At 37.1% G+C, this 21,341-nt stretch overlaps 1 protein-coding gene across 4 annotated transcripts in view; it reads right to left on the reverse strand.

Moving 5' to 3' along the window:
• The window catches only part of LOC5569804, an 818,297-nt gene that overhangs the window by 17,626 nt on the left and 779,330 nt on the right, over positions 1-21,341 (reverse strand). For all 4 annotated transcript variants that reach the window (XM_021848005.1, XM_021848004.1, XM_021848003.1 and 1 more), the window contains 4 exons: positions 19,077-19,246; positions 3,432-3,724; positions 3,143-3,362; positions 2,709-3,085 (listed from right to left, as the gene is read on the reverse strand). In XM_021848005.1, coding sequence (XP_021703697.1) covers positions 2,709-3,085; positions 3,143-3,362; positions 3,432-3,724; positions 19,077-19,246 — 1,060 coding nt within the window. The remainder of the gene's footprint in view (positions 1-2,708; positions 3,086-3,142; positions 3,363-3,431; positions 3,725-19,076; positions 19,247-21,341) is intronic.

The raw sequence follows: 21,341 nt of genomic DNA on the forward strand, positions 1-21,341 counted from the left end.
GAACTCAAAATTCTGTGATCTGTGATCACAGATATCTGTAGGCAAGAACAAGAAAAAATCTGTGTAATTAGAGATAAATCTGTGTATGTGGCATCACTGCTAAGAAGTAGGGAATGAAGATGGATTCCCAGATGGGAATGTAGATGGATGTGCCCCACAATATATATGAGTGCAATATGTTTACACACATATTTATCGTTACTGGCTTCACTTTCTGTTCTGTAAGAATTGCACTTTGATCCGATTGGTTGAAGAAAGTGAAAAAGTGCCGCGATCGGTTAGTTCTGTTTGATCTTTCGACCTTGACTCTTGCTTTTGCCGGGGCGAGCGACGAGGGCAGGATCAAACATGTCGCGCGTTGGTCTAGTAAGTGAAAAAGTGGCGTGATCGGTGAGTTCGGTTGGAGTAACTGAAAAAGTGCCGCGATCGGTTAGTTCTGTTTGATCCTTCGACCTTGACGCTTGCTCCTGGGCAGTGCGTCAAGAAAGCCCGAACAGTTTTTTTTTTATTATTCTTCTTGGGTCGCGCGCTTATTTTTTTTTTCCTGAGTGCTTTTTTATAGCCGAGCAAACGAGTGAAGCCGATAGTGGATTGTGGCTGCTCAGTCAAGGATAACGGATCAATTGGTGAGCTCGTTTCATGCTACTATTTCTAATCTATAAAATATGTATGACTGCACATTCAATCGTTACAATGGTGGGATGTAAATATGATTTTTCAACAAACTATGGATGGTTCGTCACTGTGAGTGTCGACACAAACTCTGATTCATGATTTATTTATGTTTAACATTTTTTTTTTTTTCAGAACACCTCTTATATACCTTTATTTTTGTAATTAAAAAACTTTGAATGGTTCGACACTACAAGTGTAGACTTGCGAAAGGTTCACTTTATTCAACAAACTTTGGATGGTTCGCCACTGTAAGTGTCGGCATAAGAATAAGAGTGTTCTATGATGTCCCAACCAATCGAGTTTTTTGTTTCTTTTCAAATGAGTAAAATATAATAACACATGCTTTCGTCCTGATAGCTGTAGGAATGTTACATTTAGGTATTTGTTCAACAAACTTTGAATGGTTCGTCACCTCAAGTGTCGGCATAATTTTCCTCTACATAGAAATTGTTCATATCAAATGAAAATATTATATTTACGTATAAGCATGTATATATCTCACAAATCATTGTTTATCATGGTCTAATCGCTTATCAAAGTGAATCCTATGACCCAACGATCCTCCCCATTAACAAACATCCCTCCCAGTAACCTTTGTGGAGATGCAGAGGCAAACACGGTCTCCAAAAAGCAAAGGTTACACACTAACATTCCTTCCCCCAATCCCACCTGACTGCAAGGACGTGGCCGGCGCCGTTATTGACCCTGTATAAATAGAGGCACTGAATTATGCACACTGAAGAAGATTATGGCCAATCCCAGCCGAACTTCTAGTTGATTCTTTGTGCATTTTCACTGACTTCGGTCAATCACGGAATAGCAACCATTGATATGTGTAGTCAGTCTAAGCCTGGGAGGGAGAAACCAATACAAAATTTATGTACGTCATAGTGAGCCGGGATTTCGCTGTCACGAACTGTCACTGTGAGCCCAGATCTCAAACATTAGACTAACATGAAAAAAGCGCGTAACTGATTAGAACACATTTTCGCTTTTCATCTAAAGTGAATGAAAATGAATCCATGCACACAATGCAAGTAATGTAACGTGAGCACCTTTCAATCTGATTGAATATAAAGCATTGAAAACCCATCGTTTTACTTTTTCCAATGAAAATGAATATTTAGTGCATAGAAAACTGTGGCCCTTTCTCCATGTTTGTCAGGAAAGATCAAAAGCACACAACAAAAGAAAACTAGCGATTTTCCCCAAGCCTGCCTTGATTGTTGTTGGCAAGCTGGAGTTATCTTGCAGTTCAAACAAACGTTGTTCCATATTTCGTGTGTAGTATCGGTGCCTCCCTCCCAGGTCTAAGCTAAGCTAAGCTAAGCTGTAAGAATTGCACTTTGATCCAAATGAATAAGGGATGGAACTTCCGCTTACGAAGTTCACATTTTTGCAGATCTCATATTATTGATCAATAACAGCGTCGGCCAAGTCTTCACCATCAATTAGGGATAGGGTAGGAATGTTTGTGTGTGATGATTATCGCTTCTAGAGACCGAAAATACCACTGCATCTGCATCATCAACACGGGAAGGGTTTCTATTTGTGAGGATGAGATCTGGGAGTCCTTTTGGTCGGTGATGCGATCCATAGATAAGAAGGAAAAGTACGATTCTTACTTAAAACTAGTTTTGCATTTTTGTCTTGCGGTGGAAAGATATTTGTAGAAGATTGAGAAATATGTCTTCATTCAAACACGCCTCGTTGTACTGTAATTACATTCAACACGTAATTCAAATTTTGTCGATCTTCTTATTTCAAACTTCGTTCAGAGGTTATAAACCACTAAACAAACCAACTTTGAACCAAGTTCGTTTCGACGGTATATTTCTTCTGGTAATCACGATGAATGAAAACCCGTTTCAATATCTCTGATTTCCTTTGAATTTGAGGAATTATACCATAAATGGAACATAATTTTGAAACGGGCGTTATTGACAGAAAACGATTGATGAGCACAGATTTAATGGATGTTTTTTTTTTTTCAAATAATAACAAGCTAAGGAGCACCGTGCTTCGATACTTACCTTCCCTTGGTTTTGTTCTTGTTCTTCACACTGGCATCATTATTGTTACTACTTTCGCCCCGATCGCTCTCCCCACCGTTTCTGCTTCCGCCCTCGTCACCGCCTTTCTCGTTCATGATGATCTTCCGGCAGGTGTTCTGCAGCGAGCGCAGATCGTGCTCGGCCATTTCCAGCCGCTTGGTGATCGTCTGCATGGCTTCGCTTCCCGGAGCGAGGGCCACTTCCAACTGCTTGACCAGCCTCTTCAGTGCGCTCAATCGTTTCTCTCGCTCAGAAAGACTGCCATCAGACATGCCACCACCATCGGAAATGCCACTATCAGAAAGAGACCCACTCGACGAGAGCTTAAGATTGACCGGAACGGCGATATCATGCTCCTGGAACGGATCGCTCGCATTAGAATCTGGCGACGTTTGACTTTCGATGAAACTCACCTGAAAAAGCGGCTCAGCCTTCTCGGACAGAGCTTTGACAACTTCCTTGACACTATTGACCATTTCGTCAGTCCTCCCGGCCCCGCTTTGCAGGGCCCCTTCGATCCCCTGAAGTTTGCCACGGTCCCGATCGAGGATGTCTTTGAAATCGCTCAGACCGTCCTCCAGTTGCTTCCACGTCATCATCGAACTGGACAGGTTCTCGATTCGGTTCCTTATCCTGTTGAATGATTGAAGCGTTAGATATATTGACTCATTGATCAGCGAACTTTGAACCAAATCTACATACCTCACTTCCGCCTCATCCCAGGTGGCGTACAGCATGCTTATTCCGTCCTTCAGGTCCCGATTGATTGAGCAATCCTCGCGCAGTTCATTGAGGCAATCGTAACAGGCGCCGCACTTCTGGTTGGTGCATTTGGTGAAGTTTTTGTCCCGGTCGAGCTGTTCCATCTGGGCGTCGATGCTCGAATCGTCCAGCAGTTCCTTGCGCTGCTGTTCCTGGGCCGAGACCCAGTTGTGCACGGCGGCATTCATGGTCAGCATCTTGGGCCGCTGGTTCTGGAGCACCTTGCGTTCATTCTGGTGGGGATAGAAAGAATATGGATTAGTACTGGATCGCTTGAAAGTTTGGGTTTTCGCCGTTTTTCATATCTTCGTATCTTATGGCAGAATGTCAGGCAAAAAGTTTTATCGTACCTAATTTTTAGCTCGCCCGCTTAAATTAATAAACTTGTATTCCTATAAATTTATTGACAAATCATTTGGATTGTAAACTTTGGTCAGTGTTTTTACAACTTCTTAAAAAACTTTTAAAAATAGACTACGCAGAAACCTCAAAGTACTTCTAAGGGCATTACAATAATGTCTCTTGTTTTACCTGCATTTCTAATATTTGCAACCAAATAGGACTAAAGGATAATGAAATAAGTTATGCAATGAATCATATATGCATTTATAAAGTTTTTGTTTAATGAAACCTATTATTCATAGAGTCAATCTTGCCGTTCGCGCGCACAGTTCCCTATCGAACAACCTGTAAAATTGTTGAGCAAAATCATAATGGAAAATTTGAAAATGATCCAACCAGGAATTGAATTCTCGTCCTCACGATCAGAAAGCAGACTAGTTACCACTAAGGCTAAATAGCAAAGTGATCAAATCAGAGTGTCCGTTCAAACCCAGTTTCCTAACTCACGGATTGTTTTCCGGATTACTTAAAAATTTAAACACATGACAAAATGATCCTGCGACTTGATGTTTTGGCTTTTTTATTCATACAAAATGAAATACTTGATCTAAGTTATTTATAAATTGTTTTGAATTAAATTAACCCTCTAATACCCAACCCCGCCTTTAGACGGGGTACACTTTGGAATTTTGTGTATTTTTTCGTAGATTTTATTTGTGGCTTTAACCTTGACTCATAACATGCATATAAGACAAGTTTTTTATGACTTTTGAAACTTTTTTTCTATTTTTGAAAATTGTTTGAAAAATTGTATTCCTATATAACCTAGAAATGCCTGGGGTTCATTTAACGTGTAATAATAAAATGCGAACCTTTTATATTTTTCTACGACCAACCTATTACAGAAGAAGAGCTTGGTGGTATTAAAATAATTTTAAACCTGTTTTTCCGTTAATTACACGGAAAATAAAAAATATCACAGAAAAAAATTAAAAATTTCATATTTTTAAAAGTATCCTGAAAGCTTAACGTGTTTAGAACGATTTTAGATAACGAAAAATGATATTTAGATCGAAAATATAAATTTGGGTATTAGAGGGTTAATCAAATACTGTGAGTTTGAAGCGGTTTGAACTTCGAAAGAGTTCACGAAAAAGTTTTGGATCATGAGGTATGAACGATTTGTCGAAATACCCAAAAGATCGTCCATCCTCTCACAGAAAGTTAATAGAAAATTTAAATTTATATGAACAAATTTCAACTCAGTTGATCTGAATTTGGACTATATTCCACAAAAGGGCAAAGTTTAATAGGTAATCAATTTTCTGCCTTTGACATGGCCCATCAACACTGTCCAAGTTTTTCGTCCCACTTGAGACATAGCCCGCTCAACAACTCAATGCACACTGGTTCAGAGCCGGAAAACGGCCGTTTTTTAATTTTGAAAGGGTGGTGTCTTCTGATGAGTTTGAGCTTATCTCATAATTTTGATATAAAAATATAAAAGCAAAGCAGCAAAACATAAATTTTGCTCAAATCTTCAGCAAAGTTGTAGATAATTATGATTGTTTTTTTTATTTCTTTTCATACACCAACTTTGTAAAAACGTTTGTTCAAGACATTAACTTTCTGTCTCCTCTCCTTTTAGAGTTATAAACGATTTTAGTTTAAAAAGTAGTCACAGCGGCAAAAGTAGCAACCAAACAACTTCCATCTAAAAGATACTATTTGTGACTAACGGTCAGTCATTGTTTCATTTTGTTAATAAAAGTATGCCGCATTTGACCACCTGTCATTCTCCTCCTTACTCACACCCACTTTCTCTTGAACTTTTATTGCTTTGGTTGAGAGCAGTTGTTTTAAGAGCAATACCTATAGAGATGCTCTTAAATTATAAATAACTTTCAATTACAAACACTTGTGTTAGCATATTTTTTTATTTGAAGTTATTCATAAAAATTCCTTCAATGGGCCCATTAACAGTACAGTCATCTCTCCCTTACTCGATATTGGGAGGTATCGAGTTACAGAGCACGAATGCAGTGCAACTGCGTTCCAAGGGACCATCGAGTTAGCCATGAAAACCACTACTTACTATGGTTCTCTAACTCGATGTCGAAATACGGAATATCGAGTAAGGGAGAGTTAATTGTAGTTTCTAATTAGTATTGGAACAAGATGGAACAAAATGAAACAATGCCTGATCGATATCCTAAAAGAGTATATTTCAGATGAAAGTTGTTTAGTTTGCCACTTTTGCCGCTTTCCATGGTATTTTGTAACAAAAAGTGATTGTTTTATAACTAAAATCGTTTATAACTTTAGATGAAGAAAAACAATCGTGAAGAAAAACAATCGTTTTTCGATTGTTGACAACTTTCTAGATAAAATAAACGTATTTTCTATAACCGTTTAAGAAAAAGTTATTCTAAAAATGTGATTTAGGAGTATTTCATACAAAACGCTCTGTAACTCTTGAACAAACGTTTGTACAAAGTTGGTGTCATAGGAGAAAAAATTTCAAGTATCATTATCTACAACATATTTTTATACTGCACTGCTGAGTGGAGAGATCACAAATAGTGATATAATACAGATATCCTCCAACTGTTCAGAAGACACCACCTTCCTAATATCACGTTTAGACATCGAAAACTGAAAAACGAACTTTTCACGAACTCTGATCCAGCGTGCAATGGTCTTATTAGCACTTTCTCAGCAATTCACTGATAGCTTCCTTTGTATTTGTATAAACTGTCGCGCACGCGAAGCTTTTTTATGTCCTGGGAAGACGACAAAATTTCCCATCCAAAAAAGATCAAGCTACGGAATATCATACAAAAAGAAGATATTTTTCCAGGAGTTCCTTAGGAAGTTATTCATTAAATTCATTAAAGTATTTCTATGAACATCTATTACAAAGATTTGTCTAGAATTTTCTCTAAAAATATTTCTAGAAAATCTACAGAAACTGCTGTAGGAATAGCTATTTTTCCACAAGTTCTCACGTATGAATGATTGTTCTTTTAAAAACTTCTACTGGATTTCACCAGAGATTCTTCCAGGGAACCATTCTCATATTTCTACAATAATTACGCAATAAATTCATTAATTTTTACAGGAACTACTACAGAAACTCAATCAGGGATGCTGAAAAAAGTCGTTCAAGGATACTATAGATTGTCCTGCAGTAATTGCACAAGAAAACTTGAAGAAAGTCTTCAATAAACTCCTCCAAAATTATAACAGAAATGCAATCAGCAATTATTGCAGTAGTTCATTTCATAGATTCCTCGGATAATTTCGTCAAATATATTTAAAAAGATTGTTCGAAAAGCTCATTATTGGTTTCTTCCAGGAAATTCTATGAACATATTACCAATTACACGAATTCTTCCATAATCCACAAAAGCGCTTTCCGAGGAGTTCCAGCAAGATCTATGTATTTTTTTCAGGAGCCACCATAGAGATTTATTCAGAAGTTTCTCCATTGAGTCCTGAATAATATCTTCATATAATCTCTGCAAGATTTCTTTAAGCAATCTCTAGATTAATCTCTAGTGAAATCTCTGAAAACTTGAGGAAACCCTGAAAAAATCTCGAAAAAAAACTCCTACTAAAGATTCTGAAAGAAAAACTTCGAAGGATTTCTTAGAAAATTTTTAGAGGAAATCATGACCAAAATTCAAAACGATTTCAGCCTTAGAGTAATTCTACGAGAATATCCCAAAGAAATTCTCGGAGGAGTTCCAGGAAAACTTTTTTTGGAGAATTTTGATAAAAATAACACAAAATAATCATGCAAAAAATACCGGACTTTCAAAGTAGTTTATAGAATTATCAAAGGAATTCCTCAGAACAACGCTTGAGAGAATTCTTCCTAGTGAAATCGCTGATAAAATCTTTGAAGAATCGTAGCTGGGAGGATTTCACATTAGAAGAGTTTGTTCACTTTTCCATAAAATATTATGACGAAGAGATAGAGGGCTGAACACATAAGATTAGCGTTTCCCATAGTAATCTCTATATAAAATTTAAATAACGTGTGCACAGTCAAATTTCTTCCGAATCACTTCAAACTTTGGGAGGATGCTATTTACCATAATTTGAATCGTTTAAGCATAGGGGAGCCAAAATTTCGAAATTTGCATCACTCTATTGAGCACTGAGGGAAAAATAAAATTCGAGCCAGAATGATACTTCTTCGTTTTTTTTGGGATCCTTTGGGAGTTCCTGCAGGAAATGCTACAGAGTTTTTCAATTGGAAAGAATAAACTATTCGTGCATAGGATGAAGTACTGGTGAGATCGTTTCATGCTTATGATAATTCTTTTTTTTTCGATGATATAAGTAGCTTTTATTTTATTTTCAAACAAGCTATGAATGGTTCGTCACAACAAGTGTCGACTTTTTCGCGTTGCGTTTAAACTTAATATACCATTATGTTTCCGTCATTGGTAAAAATAACCTTTGAATAGTTCGACATCATAAATGTCGACGTAAGACATTTTTAACTTAACTTTTTTTTTAATTTAATTTTCAAACATACTTTGAATGGTTCGTCATTACATGTATCGACAATACCCTTATTTCTGTTACATACACTTTTAAAATACACAATCCTTTCTGTCTTCGTCATTACTAAAAATAACCTTTGAATAGTTCGATATTATGAATGTCGACTTTTTTATAACTACTTTCAATATATTTTTACTGCGATACAAAAATGCAACACTAGATTTAAGTTTCGTATTTTCCCTCCTAATCTATGGATTGCATCACCGACCAAAGGTGACTCCCAGATCTTTTTCCTCCCTCACTAACCACACCTGTCCCGTGATGATTGTGGAGATGCAGAGGTATTCTCGGTCTCTAGAAGCAACGATCATTACACAATAACGTTCCTTACCCTTCCCAACTGACTCTAAGGACTCGGCCGGCGCCGTCATTGATCAATAATATGAGAGCTGCTAAAATTGCACTTCGAGAGTATGCGGAAAATCCCATCCCTTATTCATTTGGATCGAAGTGCAATTCTTACCGGTTCGGATCAATCACGGAGTAGCAACCATTGACATGTACAGTCAGTCTATGCTATGCTATGCTATGCTATGGAGAGAATAAACTATTCGTGCATAATCCGACAGGACCCTGTTCAATAATTTTGACAGAAAAAAACTTTCTGAAATTGCTACAGGGATTTCTCCAGGTGGATTAATTCTCTAGGAATTGCACAAGGCATTCCTACGGTGGTTCCTCCACAAATCTTTCGCAGATTTTACCAAAGATTCTTCCAGAAATTCATCCAAATGTTATTTTAGTAGTTTTCTCGGGTAATTTCGCCAATATGTTCTTCCTTTCGTAAGTAACGCTAATATTTTCTCCAATTATTCTTACGTGGATTCCTTCTGGGATTTCGGAAGATGCGTTCGATGAGCATTCTTACGGGATGTTGTCTAGGGTCTCCATAGACTATTTTTCTACTATTTTCTTGGATGGCTCAGTAGATTCACCAGAGATTCTAAAAGAAATTGTCTCAAAGATCTTTGAAGGTGATTCCTCGGATTTGTCCATCAGTTTCTCCAAAAAAAATTTTCAAGAGCTACTTAAAAACTCTTTCTGGTATCCCTCCAATAAATCCTGAGTGAAATCTTTGAAGGATTTCTAAAGCAATCTTTGGAAGTATTTCTGAAGAAAACCCCTTTAATATTGCTGAAAAAATCTGATGAAATTCAGGAAGAAAAAAAAGCTTAGAACGAAATGCTTGAAACAGTTCTGAAAAATATCAAGAGAAGAAAATCATGGAAGGTAATTATTAAACGTGCAATGAGGAAAATTACCTATATAATTCTCGAAACATTGAAAATTCTATAACATCAAGAAAAATTCAATTAAGTGTTTGAAATCCCTTCGTAATGAATTTTAAAAAAAATCTCAAAACGTTCGATAAGTTATCTTAGAACATTTAAAACGATTAATTTCTAGAGGAAACGAAGAAACACACGTGAGTACAAATTCCATTCCTGGAGTAGCTTCAAGCAGTATAATAAGGATTTGATATGATTCTCTTAAGAAACAATAAAAATTGTTGTAGTCTTCCCTGCAGTAATTCTATAAAATATACTGAAAAACCGCAGAAAAAATGGATTATCAAAGATATAACTAAAATTGAAGGGAATTTCATAGAACAACTCTTGGAAGAACTTCTGAACAAATATAAAAGCCTTGAAGGAGGGAATTTTTTATTTGATTTTTAAACCTGGACAAATCATCCAAAGAATCGTTTAGTATTTGACCAAGTAAGCTGTGAAAATGCTCAAAGAGCATTAGAGGCAGAAAAGCAAACTCTGCCCCAGTAGGGACGTAACGTTAAAAAAGAAAAAGAAGGCTCGCTCAGATAATGCTCAAGAGATTTCTGCAGGAATCGTAGGGATCATATCTGAAGTAGTGATCTTACTTCGAAAGGCCGAGAAGCCGGAATTATCAGAAGGAAAAATTCTATGAAACCGTAAGGACCGTAACGCAGAATGACCGGAATGAACCGAATGGCAGAAAATACCAGAAGGCAGAAAACCCAAAAGGCAGAAAGTACCGAAAGGCGGAAAACACCGGAAGACAGAAAAAACGAAAGGCGGAAGCAACAATAGCCGAAAAGTACCAAAAGGTAGAAAATACTGAATGGTAGAAAAGACCGGAAGGCAGAATCGGCCTCAATGCCCGCGCCGCAATTATGACTATAGAGGATTCCAAATTTTCGTCCCCCATTTTCCATAGTTTTGCCCAATCTATGTCCTAAACCATATGCATGCATAGTTAAACTTTCGTAGACCCCCCCCCCTCCTTGAATTCAAGAACGCAATTTTTGAATGTTTTTTTGCAGAAAATACTGAAGTGTAAAATCGCAATCCAAGGCCGTTTACAGTACTTTTCAGGGGAGCATGCAGGATTCTAGTAGAGACGTAGGACTTGAGTTGATTATACAATTATGTGTAACCTTTTTATATCCAAGATCTTATTTTCTCCCAAATTTCCCATCATATATTCAAATTCCGTCTAAAATCACCTCAAAATCCATTATGCCCCTCTCCCCTAGAAACCATTATGGCCACACTCTTACAACAGCCTAAATGATATGTGAGAAGCGTAAAAGTGTCTATAAAGGTCTTAGGGAGACCGAAATCTCGTTCCAAGGTTATTTATGAGTTTTCATAAGGGACATGCCGGATTTCAATTGGGGCGTGGGTTGAGGTGTCCTTCACCTCACCCTCAAATCGCTTCAAAATCTATCATGTTCCCTTGCTTCATTTTCCATCTTTCGGAACTTTTTGCCTTTGATTTTTTCCTCTTTTCGGAACTTTCTGCCCTTTGGTTTTTCTGCCTTCTGGTATTTTCGGCCTTTTGAGATTCCGCTTTATGGTATTTTCGGCATTTTGGCGTTCTGACTTGTGGTTTTCCGCCTTTCGGAGTAATTAACGGTGTATTGTCCGAAGAATTTTTGGTCGAAATCTTTATGAAATCATTAGATGAATGTTTTGAATAATCGTTGAAGTAAATATTGAGAAAATACTTATTGGCAATTTTTATAAAGGAATACCGGGAGATATTACTGGTTTGACTGGTATTAGTAAACACCAATCATTACATCATGAATAAATCTCATAAGAAACATTAGGAACAAATCCTTTAGAAATATTTCTAATTCACAATAGGTATCCTAAGAGTGTATGGCAATCTCTCGTGAGAAAGTTAAAAGAATGTACGTTAAAACTATTTCTATGGGATAAAACATCCGGACAATGAAAACAAGAAATAATTTCAGAAGTAGAAGGAGATCCCCCGGTAACGCACAACACCCAATACCGGACAAAGTCGAACAATTGAGAGATCATTGTCCAATCATGATGGTGTATTAGAAGAAAAGATTATGGAGAGTAATGTTTGTGTAGAATGAAATATGCACGCCTTTTTTTTTTAAAAAAATAGAGATGTTTGAACGGGGCTCAGATAGCCGTAGCGGTAAACGCGCAGCTATTCAGCAAGACCAAGCTGAGGGTCGCAGTAGCGTAGCTAGGGGGGTGCGGTGGGTGCGGTCCGCACCGGGCCCCGAGCTCCTAGGGGCCCCAAAATCGCAGTACGGATATCTCATAGTATTAAAAGTCCAACATAGCTTATTAGAAACTGGCAATTTGTAAGATCCCAAAAAAATTGAGCATGACAAACAGACTTGGATCTGCGATATTCAGGGGCCCCTTGATTATCCCTTATTTTTAATATTTTAGAGTGGGCTGAGGGCTCCGGGAGGACTGTGACTGGGGGCCCCTAAAATGTGGGGCCCACAGTCACGGTCCTACCGGAGCCCTCAGCCCAACCTAAATCTATCCCACATTTTACACATTTTAGGGACCTACACGAATATTTGTATTGTAAGTTATTTCCTATATTGTTCAATCGATAGCACGCATGAGAAATCCGAGTCTTCTAAAACGGGGCCCTGATGTAGATACTGAAGTTGTTGAGTCTAATTACGGCTTTGGATTCATAATTATTTATATTTATATAATACTTCATGAATTCTGATTTCCAATCAAATCGAACAAAGTTTGTAGGCCTCAAGAAATTTGGAGCATTGGTGAAATTTGACCCTGTATATATTTACTTACGTTATTAACCATTCTAATTGTCACTCATTTTAGAAATTTGACAGATACCTTCTCAATAGTATATACATGAGTCAAATGCTAAAGGTGTACATTTTGTTCAAATTTCAATGTTCGAGATATTCTTAGAAGTATGTAGAATGAGTAAGCCAACGACTTTAGGTCGACTTTTTAAGCAGATGCAAATATAAATTTTCTTTTAAATCCGAGACCACTACGGAGGGCGCGAAAAATATTAACGTTCAACGCTCCTTCATCGTAATCATCGTGATCATCGAAACTTCAAAAGCAGTTTTTCTGTTCAAAACACGAAATCAATCAATGAAAATGTGGTTCGGTTGTAGGAAAGAATACAGTGAACACTTCTTCTTCTTCTTCTTTCTGGCATTACGTCCCAACTGGGACAAAGCCTGCTTCTCAGATTAGTGTTCTTATGAGCACTTCCACAGTTATTAACTGAAAGCTTTCTTTGCCGATTGACCATTTTTGCATGTGTATATCGTGTGGCAGGTACGAAGATACTCTATGCCCTGGGAATCGAGAAAATTTCCTTTACGAAAAGATCCTCGACCAGTGGGATTCGAACCCACGACCCTCAGCATGGTCATGCTGAATAGCTGCGCGTTTACCGCTACGGCTATCTGGGCCCAACACAGTGAAACAGTGGGCAGTGAACACATTTTCCTGATAATTTCTTTGATTTTGAACGAAAAAAATGCTTTTGAAAATTCCGAAATCAATGACGGATCCTGCCCCCTTAAGGTAGGCTTACCAGACGGTATCCTTTAGAAGGACATGTCCTCCTTTTTGTTCTTATGTCCCCGCGTCCTCTTTGCGCTGAAAATGTCCTCCTCTTTCGAATTAATTGAATAAGTTATTTGAATTCAATTAGTTTCAAATTATTTTTTGGTTAGAATCTCTAGGTATTTTTTAGATCCGAATATGGATGAAAGATCTTTGACTTTTAAATCCAATGGAAAATCAACCAGTTTAGAATTGAATGTGAAATAGTATTTTGGTTTCTTCTCTAGATAATTTTTGATTATTCCTTTAAAAGTATACCTTCAAAAACTCTATATTGTCCCCTCGCTGTGCATGTTAAGCGACCTTTTCCATGCTGTTTGAGGACTTATTAATGGGTTGAAATGCTTTTGGATTTTTCAATGCACATGTAGCATCATCATCATCATCGTCGATGCTACAACGACGACGCAACATCTCGCCCGATCGGTGATACTATTTCAAGCCACAATAGAAGCCCATTTGGCTATTACTGTTTGAATTCAACAATTGTACCCCAATTTGTAAAGACTATTGAAATCTGTTTTTTGACTATCAGAGGCATTGGCCTCGAAATTGTATATAAACATCCTAGGTAGTCCTATGAAATATAGTTTTTATTCTACTCGCACAGCAAACAGTCTTTGCTTTCTCTCGTTCGCCAAACACATATTTTGCACTCAATTTATAAATATATTACAATTACCTTATATTGAGATTAAATTCAAAAACAAGCTTATCAATTTTATAAAAATGATATTGAAAAATGAATACCATGGGTCCATTTATTAAAATTTTAAGGAGAAACAATAATTTTGAGTGATACTCTATGAATATCTATTCCACAGAGGCACACACCCTCTTCATCTTTTGAAAAAATAAATAATGTAACAAATTAACTTTAACTCTCATATGGAAAACAAGTTAATTTATTTTTTCAGAATTATTCTCTAATAATATAATTTTTGGAAAAAAATGCTCTTATTATATGAAATTAAATTAAATTCGTTCAAAAAACAGACAAGATTCTTTGCTTTAAGACCAACACAAAATATTTTTCTTTAAGGTTGTTGTTGTCTTATGTTTTGTATCATAAATGTCATAAATTCAGGCCAGCCATGTTGCATGCTGTACCAATATAGACTAGCTGTTGTAATACCAGGAAGAAAGCTCTGCAGAGAATTTAAAATAAAATTTTGAAAATGATTCTGAGACTTCCTCCCTGGTATAGTACCAATGAGTTACATAGACTATCCAATGTTGAAACATTGGAACAAATGTCAAATAAAATAATTAATAATTTCAGGCAAAAATCGTTACAATCTTCTATTGAGACGATTAATGCGTTATATATTTAGGTTAGGTTAGGTTAAGTAGATTAAAAACGTGTTTTTTTTCTAATAAGCAGGTGAAATCAACTCACCTGTAAATAATCTGAACTGCTACGGCAAATGAAATGTAATATGTTGTTAACAAAATGTTAATAAAATCCAAAATTTGTTTTTTACCTAATTAGGATGATAGTGTTGTCTAACACAGAACACCTAGATACAAGAAATAAATGTAATGTTTGGAATGATATACTAACAAATAAATTAAAAAAGACTTTACTGCTAAGATTTTTTTTCGGTGCAGATATACAAGGTTTTTCACAGTTCACAGCAACTTTTTATTTTGTTGCGTTTCGAACAAATGACAAAAATGTCAAAAACAGATAAAATACATTAATTTAATTTTACAAATTTTAATTTATTTCTTTATTTTAAACGTTGAATGTATATTGAAATCTTTCAGATTTTATTTTTAAATCATCCAAACTTATTCTCAAGTGACAACTCATCAGGGCATTTCTTAAAACATTTCTCCTGATACTTTATATAAAATTATGCCATGGAATTTTCATTATTTTTTATTAAACGTATCCAGAGATTTCTTTAAGATTTCGTTGAAAAAAAAACGAGAACATATTTTCAATTATTCATTTTGGATTATTTCAGGAATTTTTGCAGACATCCTTTATTTGTTCGGAATAAACATAAGCAACAAATCCAAGGAACTTTTTCCAGCGCTTTCATGTAGAAACTGTACATACTAAACTATGCCAGTAGGATTTTTCTAATAATTTTTGAAAGAAATACACTATATTATTGCTAGTAATAATCTATCTAGCTTTCCTATATGGTTGTAAATTCATTAAGGGATTTTTAATGAAATTGCCACGGAAAATCCCAAAATTTATATCCAGATTTTCTCAAGGATCGTTCAAGAACTCCTACAGAAATCATCCTCGGAATTTATCAAGGTTTTAACTACAAATTCCACTGAGGAGCCATCTGAAAATCACTGGAAGGATTTCTTGGCGTACCGTTGGCCAAGAAATTCCGTGGTTTTCCTAAGTATTTTCATTTGGTATTTATCTTAGAAGTTTGAATTTCTCAGATAATATGAAATCCTTTTAAATACGTCCCTCATTTTTTCCAGGGAGCTCTTCATGGATTCATTCATTACTACAATAAGTCCTTAAAGATAAAAGCAGTGATATTCCCAGAAACTTCTAAGAGATTCTACCAGTTTCTTCAAGATTTTTTTATATATTCTTACAAGACTTCTGTCATAAGAAGTTTTTCTCAAGAATAAAAAAAAAAATCACAAATTTCAGGAATTTTGACAGAGTTCTAGGAAAATATTTTTACTTCAGAAGAATTCCTGCATGTTTTTTTAAGGTATATTCCAAAAGTTTATAAAACATTTCGTCTTGATTGCCTCCTAGATCTGCATCAAAAACCACACAACAATTTCAGTGATTTGCGCAATACTAAAATAGAGCCGTTTCATCAGCTATTTTCCTTTGAATTGAGATATTTTTCTACAAGCCTTTAAAGCGGTCATCTAGGTATAACCGTAAGCAAACTACTAAACACCGTACATCATACAGAAAGTTATCCAAGAATTTCTTCAAAGAAAGTGATGAGCCAGCCTCGGGCTGCAAATCTCTTAAATAAAGATATTTTTCTTTAAAGATCCTTTAAAACAGAAATTTATAGGAACTTCTGCAGCAATTGCTTCATAGATATTTTTTGATTCCACAAGACATAACATCAAAAATTACTCCTTGACGAACTTCCTGGCTATGTCCTCGTATGGGTAAATTTTTACTAGCAGAATATATTTTGACCTTTGAATCACGTTTTTTTAATATTAAACGTTTTTGACTAAAATATGTAGGTATGTGTAAGCTAATAAGACATATTTTGCAAACCTCTATTTGAGGGGCCCCCAAATCTACCTCCGCACCGGGCCCCTAAAACCCTAGCTACGCCACTGGAGGGTCGTGGGTTCGAATCCCACCGGTCGAGGATCTTTTCGGGTTGGAAATTTTTTTCGACTTCCCAGGGCATAGAGTATCTTCGTACCTGCCACACGATATACGCATGCAAAAATGGTCATTGGCATAGTAAGCTCTCAGTTAATAACTGTGGAAGTGCTAACAAGAACATTAAGCTAAGAAGCAGGCTCTGTCCCAGTGGGGACGTAATGCCTGGAAGAAGAAGTAGAAGAAGATGTTTGAAAATCGTTAAAAGATTGACGCGTCGCCTTAAATTTCGGCCTAATTAGTAATTGAATATGGCAAAATAGATAGGATCACGCAATCGTGATTGAATACAATCATAATTTGAAAATATGATTGTATTTTGTCTCGTATTCAGTAAATCAATTGTCACCCAACACTCAGCAACAAAGACATTGTAATCTCCTATTTTTGTTGCAACAATTTTATACCGCAACATCAGTTTATCACCACTTGAAAAGAATATGACAATGATCGATCACCACGTGCGCAGCGATTTTCTGGGCTTCGCATTGCAATTTTCGAGAACTTTCTCCGTGTTGGTAAACATTGACGCATTATCGAACAGCATCCATAAAACAAATTTAGTTTTGTGTTTAAAATAACTGATCAATCGCGAGCTGAAAAGGTTGCAACAATATTGCGCTCTGTCATGACAATTTTGCTTTTGATTGTGTCCCTATCCGCAACGGTTGGCACAAACGGTTGTGAGCGAGCTTGCTTTGTTGGTTGTTTTTGTCTGTTTTGCTGACAATTTGATTCACTGATCGTATTTGGACTAAATGTGGACAAACTATAATTTTGGTCAACCACCTCCTGTCCCCCAATTTCGAACAACTAGTTTTGTTATCTGATATCTTTGTAACTTTTGCACCAGTGTCTGAAAATACATTCATTTTTCATGGATTGCGTCGATCATAATATAAAAATTCAATAAAAAAATGGAAAAAATAAACATTCAGAACAACGCCGTAAAATGTGTTATTTTTCGTCATATATGTAAGAGATTTGTGATGGACATCTTGCAAGATAGGTAAAACTCAAATTGTTCTCGTAAATGTTGAAAATGCATTAAATTGGCTATGAGATACTATTCCTGGAGTAATCCCATTCGATGGTGTACGAGCTATTTCTAGATTGTGTCCGGCATTGGGAGCCAATTTTTATAATTGACCAAATTGGCACTATAATACATCATCAAAATGTAATGTATTTATATTTTCAAATTCATTTCTGTACGCTACAAAAATGATAACATTCATCATGGTAACATGATCACATAAAACCAATATTTACCCCTGTAGAGTTTATGGTGAGAATAGGGCATACCACGGAAGATTCTTTGTTGCCAATCAGTATTGCATAACGGCATAATGACCTTGTTGTTCATCAGTTTCCATGATGGAAAAACAGAGCGCGCCAAACTCTAAACGAAAAATTTGAACCAATTACACGCAGCCCTGTTCTTGTTTACGTTTAAATATCGCTTCTAAATAGAATCGTTTGGCATTTCCGTTCACGCCAACGAAACAAAGTGGGCCATGAATTCAAACGAGTCGCGGATAAGCTCGAAAGCGGCACGCCACGGTTTTCGGCAAATCATGCTGTATTATTGATAGGTATGTGTCCTATACAAGATTCTTCTGATTACTAGCTTAAATCACTAAAGAAGTACCGATCCTAACTAATATTGTAACACAAAAAACTTCAAATTGGGCGAAACATAACACCGACGCTTATCAGTAGTAATGACTCAATATCCAAGCAACCTTGGGGCCCTTCATCCATCACTAGAGTCACCACTTAACGTTGCCAGTAGTGTTGTAGGCGGTTGATCATAAACCATGAAAAGCAAATAACAAGTCGTAAAACAAATGCAACCAGTTAAGTTTCACTTTCAGCAATAGCCTCACGTTTGGCTGTCAGCCAGCCTTGACGCAAGTGTTTAATCTTCACACCTACAAAAACTCAGAGTTCAATTGCATCATATCTACAGATAGACACACGCGTTACGGGTACAATCTCTCCATCCCACCGAACGCCGATCGGAATCGTAGAGCACTTGACTCCTGCTGGGATCGAGGAATTCGATCAAGTCATTTACTAATTGCTTTGATTTGTTTCGCCGCCCCTCACTTGTATGCCATTAGGGAACGCCATCGACTAACTGACTAATTATCGTAAAAATACCCGACCACTACTAACCTATCATTCTCGTTGAAAAAACCTTATTTAGCCATTCCCGGCTATATGTGTATTCAAGTGCATCTGCTAAATTTCACCGTCAGCGACCAGAACACGAAAATATCGCCCTCTGATCGGGGCCAACTTTGATCGCCTGACCTTCACCCCTACGAACAAAAACCACACAGCGATTCGACGACGCGACAACGACTTTCTTTCGCCCGACTGACCCTTATCAAAAGGCGTGCAATGCATTCGTGTATAATTAATTACCTTCAGCTGATCGATGGCCAGCTGTATGTGGGCTTCCGACGAGAAGTCGAACGCCTTGCTGCCCAAATCCTCCAGCACATCCTTCAGCGATTGGATCTCCGCCTGGAACCGGGTCGTAATCTGTCGCCGTTCGCTCCAGCTCAGCAACTTCTCCCAGCAGTGGATCGTATCTGAGAAAAAAAAAGATAAACGGAAATTGATCATTGTGTATTGATTGGGTTCTAAATTGGCACTTGATCGAATTCTGTTCTAACTAGATCACGATAGAATGTATTGTACCCGAAGCAAGTCGATCGGTCTGCACACCGGCGTGGCACTTCTGCACCACCCTCCGGGTCGTCTTGGTCGTGGTCGAGATGCTGATCGATTCCTGGTGAATCGATTTGTACTGTGATACTTTTTTCATTCTGTCACTCGATTGAAACTTTTCGTACGAACGCGTTCGCGAAACTCCGTCATATTGAGATTGAGCTTGATCGGGCGCCGCCGTAATGTCGTAGCAGTGCGCGCGCGGTTCGAACGTAAACAGTAGACTAGCGGCTGGTAGCTCTCGCGCGCGCTTAGGTCCGGGCAGGAAGCGCGAATACACCGCAGCAACCGATCGGATCTAGTAGCGTATACCTAGTTTAAAGTCGTAGTAGGCTGCGAAACATGGGCGGAGCAAGAAGGGGCAGATGGAAATGTCAATGAACGTTTGTGTTTGAATTTGTCAAAGATTTTCTTCGGTTATTATTATCAGGCATTGCAGAATTTGTTCTCAATTGATTTCGAAGCGCAATCAAAGAAAACCATCCCATCAGTATCGGTACATGATCGGCAATGTTTGCAATCTCCATACTTTCTGCTGGGGTTTCACTTTCATTCATCCAGATATTTTTCTATGATTCTTCAATGAGTTTTTCTAATAACCACTACAGGAATTATTCCATAAGTACAGCTGAGTACACCTCGAATTTATATAGCGAGTCCTCAACAATACCGCAAGGTGTTTTTAAGAATACCTCTAACAATTCTAGAAATTCATCCATGAATTCCCTCGAGAATTACAGTCCCGTTCAAAAGCTTAAGATCTTCCTCTATAAACATCTAAGTGTTTTGTCCACATGATTACAAGCCCAATTGGTAGAGAGTTCCAATTCAAAATAGGTAAAGAGTTCCATTCGAAAGGCAATATGACAATAGTATACTTCGTATGCATTTTGACAAAGATGTTTTCAAAATTTTGTTTGCTATATTTTTACTTGAAATTGTGACGTTTCTCGAAAATTACACATAAAAAACATGGCTAATTTCTTCAACATTTGAACGATCAAAATTTAGATTCAATGCGACATAAGAACCGTAATCCTATATTCTTTGAATATTTATGACTTGCAAAATTTTAGTGGAGAACAATTTAAAACAATTAAAAATCAATAAAATAGACATTCCAGTCATCGTGCAAAAGTTTAGAACTTACAAAAATCATGTAAAATCTCCTATCAACTAAGTACGCCTCATTATTTACTAAACAAACATAAACTATCGATAAGGAAATTAACAAAAATGATTTGTTTGCATAGCAGGTGACCCTAAACTTTTGCACGATACACATATCATACTGAAGGATGACCCAGACTTTCGCGCGATTACTTGACTGTTTTATTGAATAAACCACGTGTTTCGTCCAGGGTTGACCAGGCCCTACGTTGGGTGATTTTAGGTCCCAAAGGAGCAGACGAATAACGACGACTTTCTTCTACTATACTGTTTTATTGCCCACCACCGAGAGGCAGTGCTCCTGTTCGGTGGGGGATACTACTTGTAACGATCACAACTTACAACTAACATGATTACAGAAAGGTGCCTCTTATATACGGTAGAGGTAGTGGATGAGTGTAACATATTACAAAGGTGTGATGCGTCGACAGCAAGCATCACGCAGCCCAACGCAATTGCATAAATGCAGTTGAGCTGCTTGCTGCTAGCTGGGGCAAAACAATAGAAGTAATAAACCATAGAAGAAGAATGTCGCTGGCGTCGCTGTCGGAACATCTTTTGCTGGCGGAGATATTTAGGCGGGGCTATAAATGTCAACGCGAAAATGTATGCAGTTTGACACTTATGTACCTAATTTCTGAGCGAAAACAAAAGGAACACCAGCGACATTATTCTTCTATAGTTTATTATTTCTATTGGCGAAACAGAGAAATTGAATTATACATCGCAGCGCTGCTGCTATATCTTACTGCGCCTTGCATACAGTAATGGGAGATGCGTTTGCGG

This window comes from Aedes aegypti, chromosome 2 (assembly GCF_002204515.2).
Source record: "Aedes aegypti strain LVP_AGWG chromosome 2, AaegL5.0 Primary Assembly, whole genome shotgun sequence".
In the NCBI taxonomy this organism is placed as follows: Eukaryota; Metazoa; Arthropoda; class Insecta; order Diptera; family Culicidae; genus Aedes; species Aedes aegypti.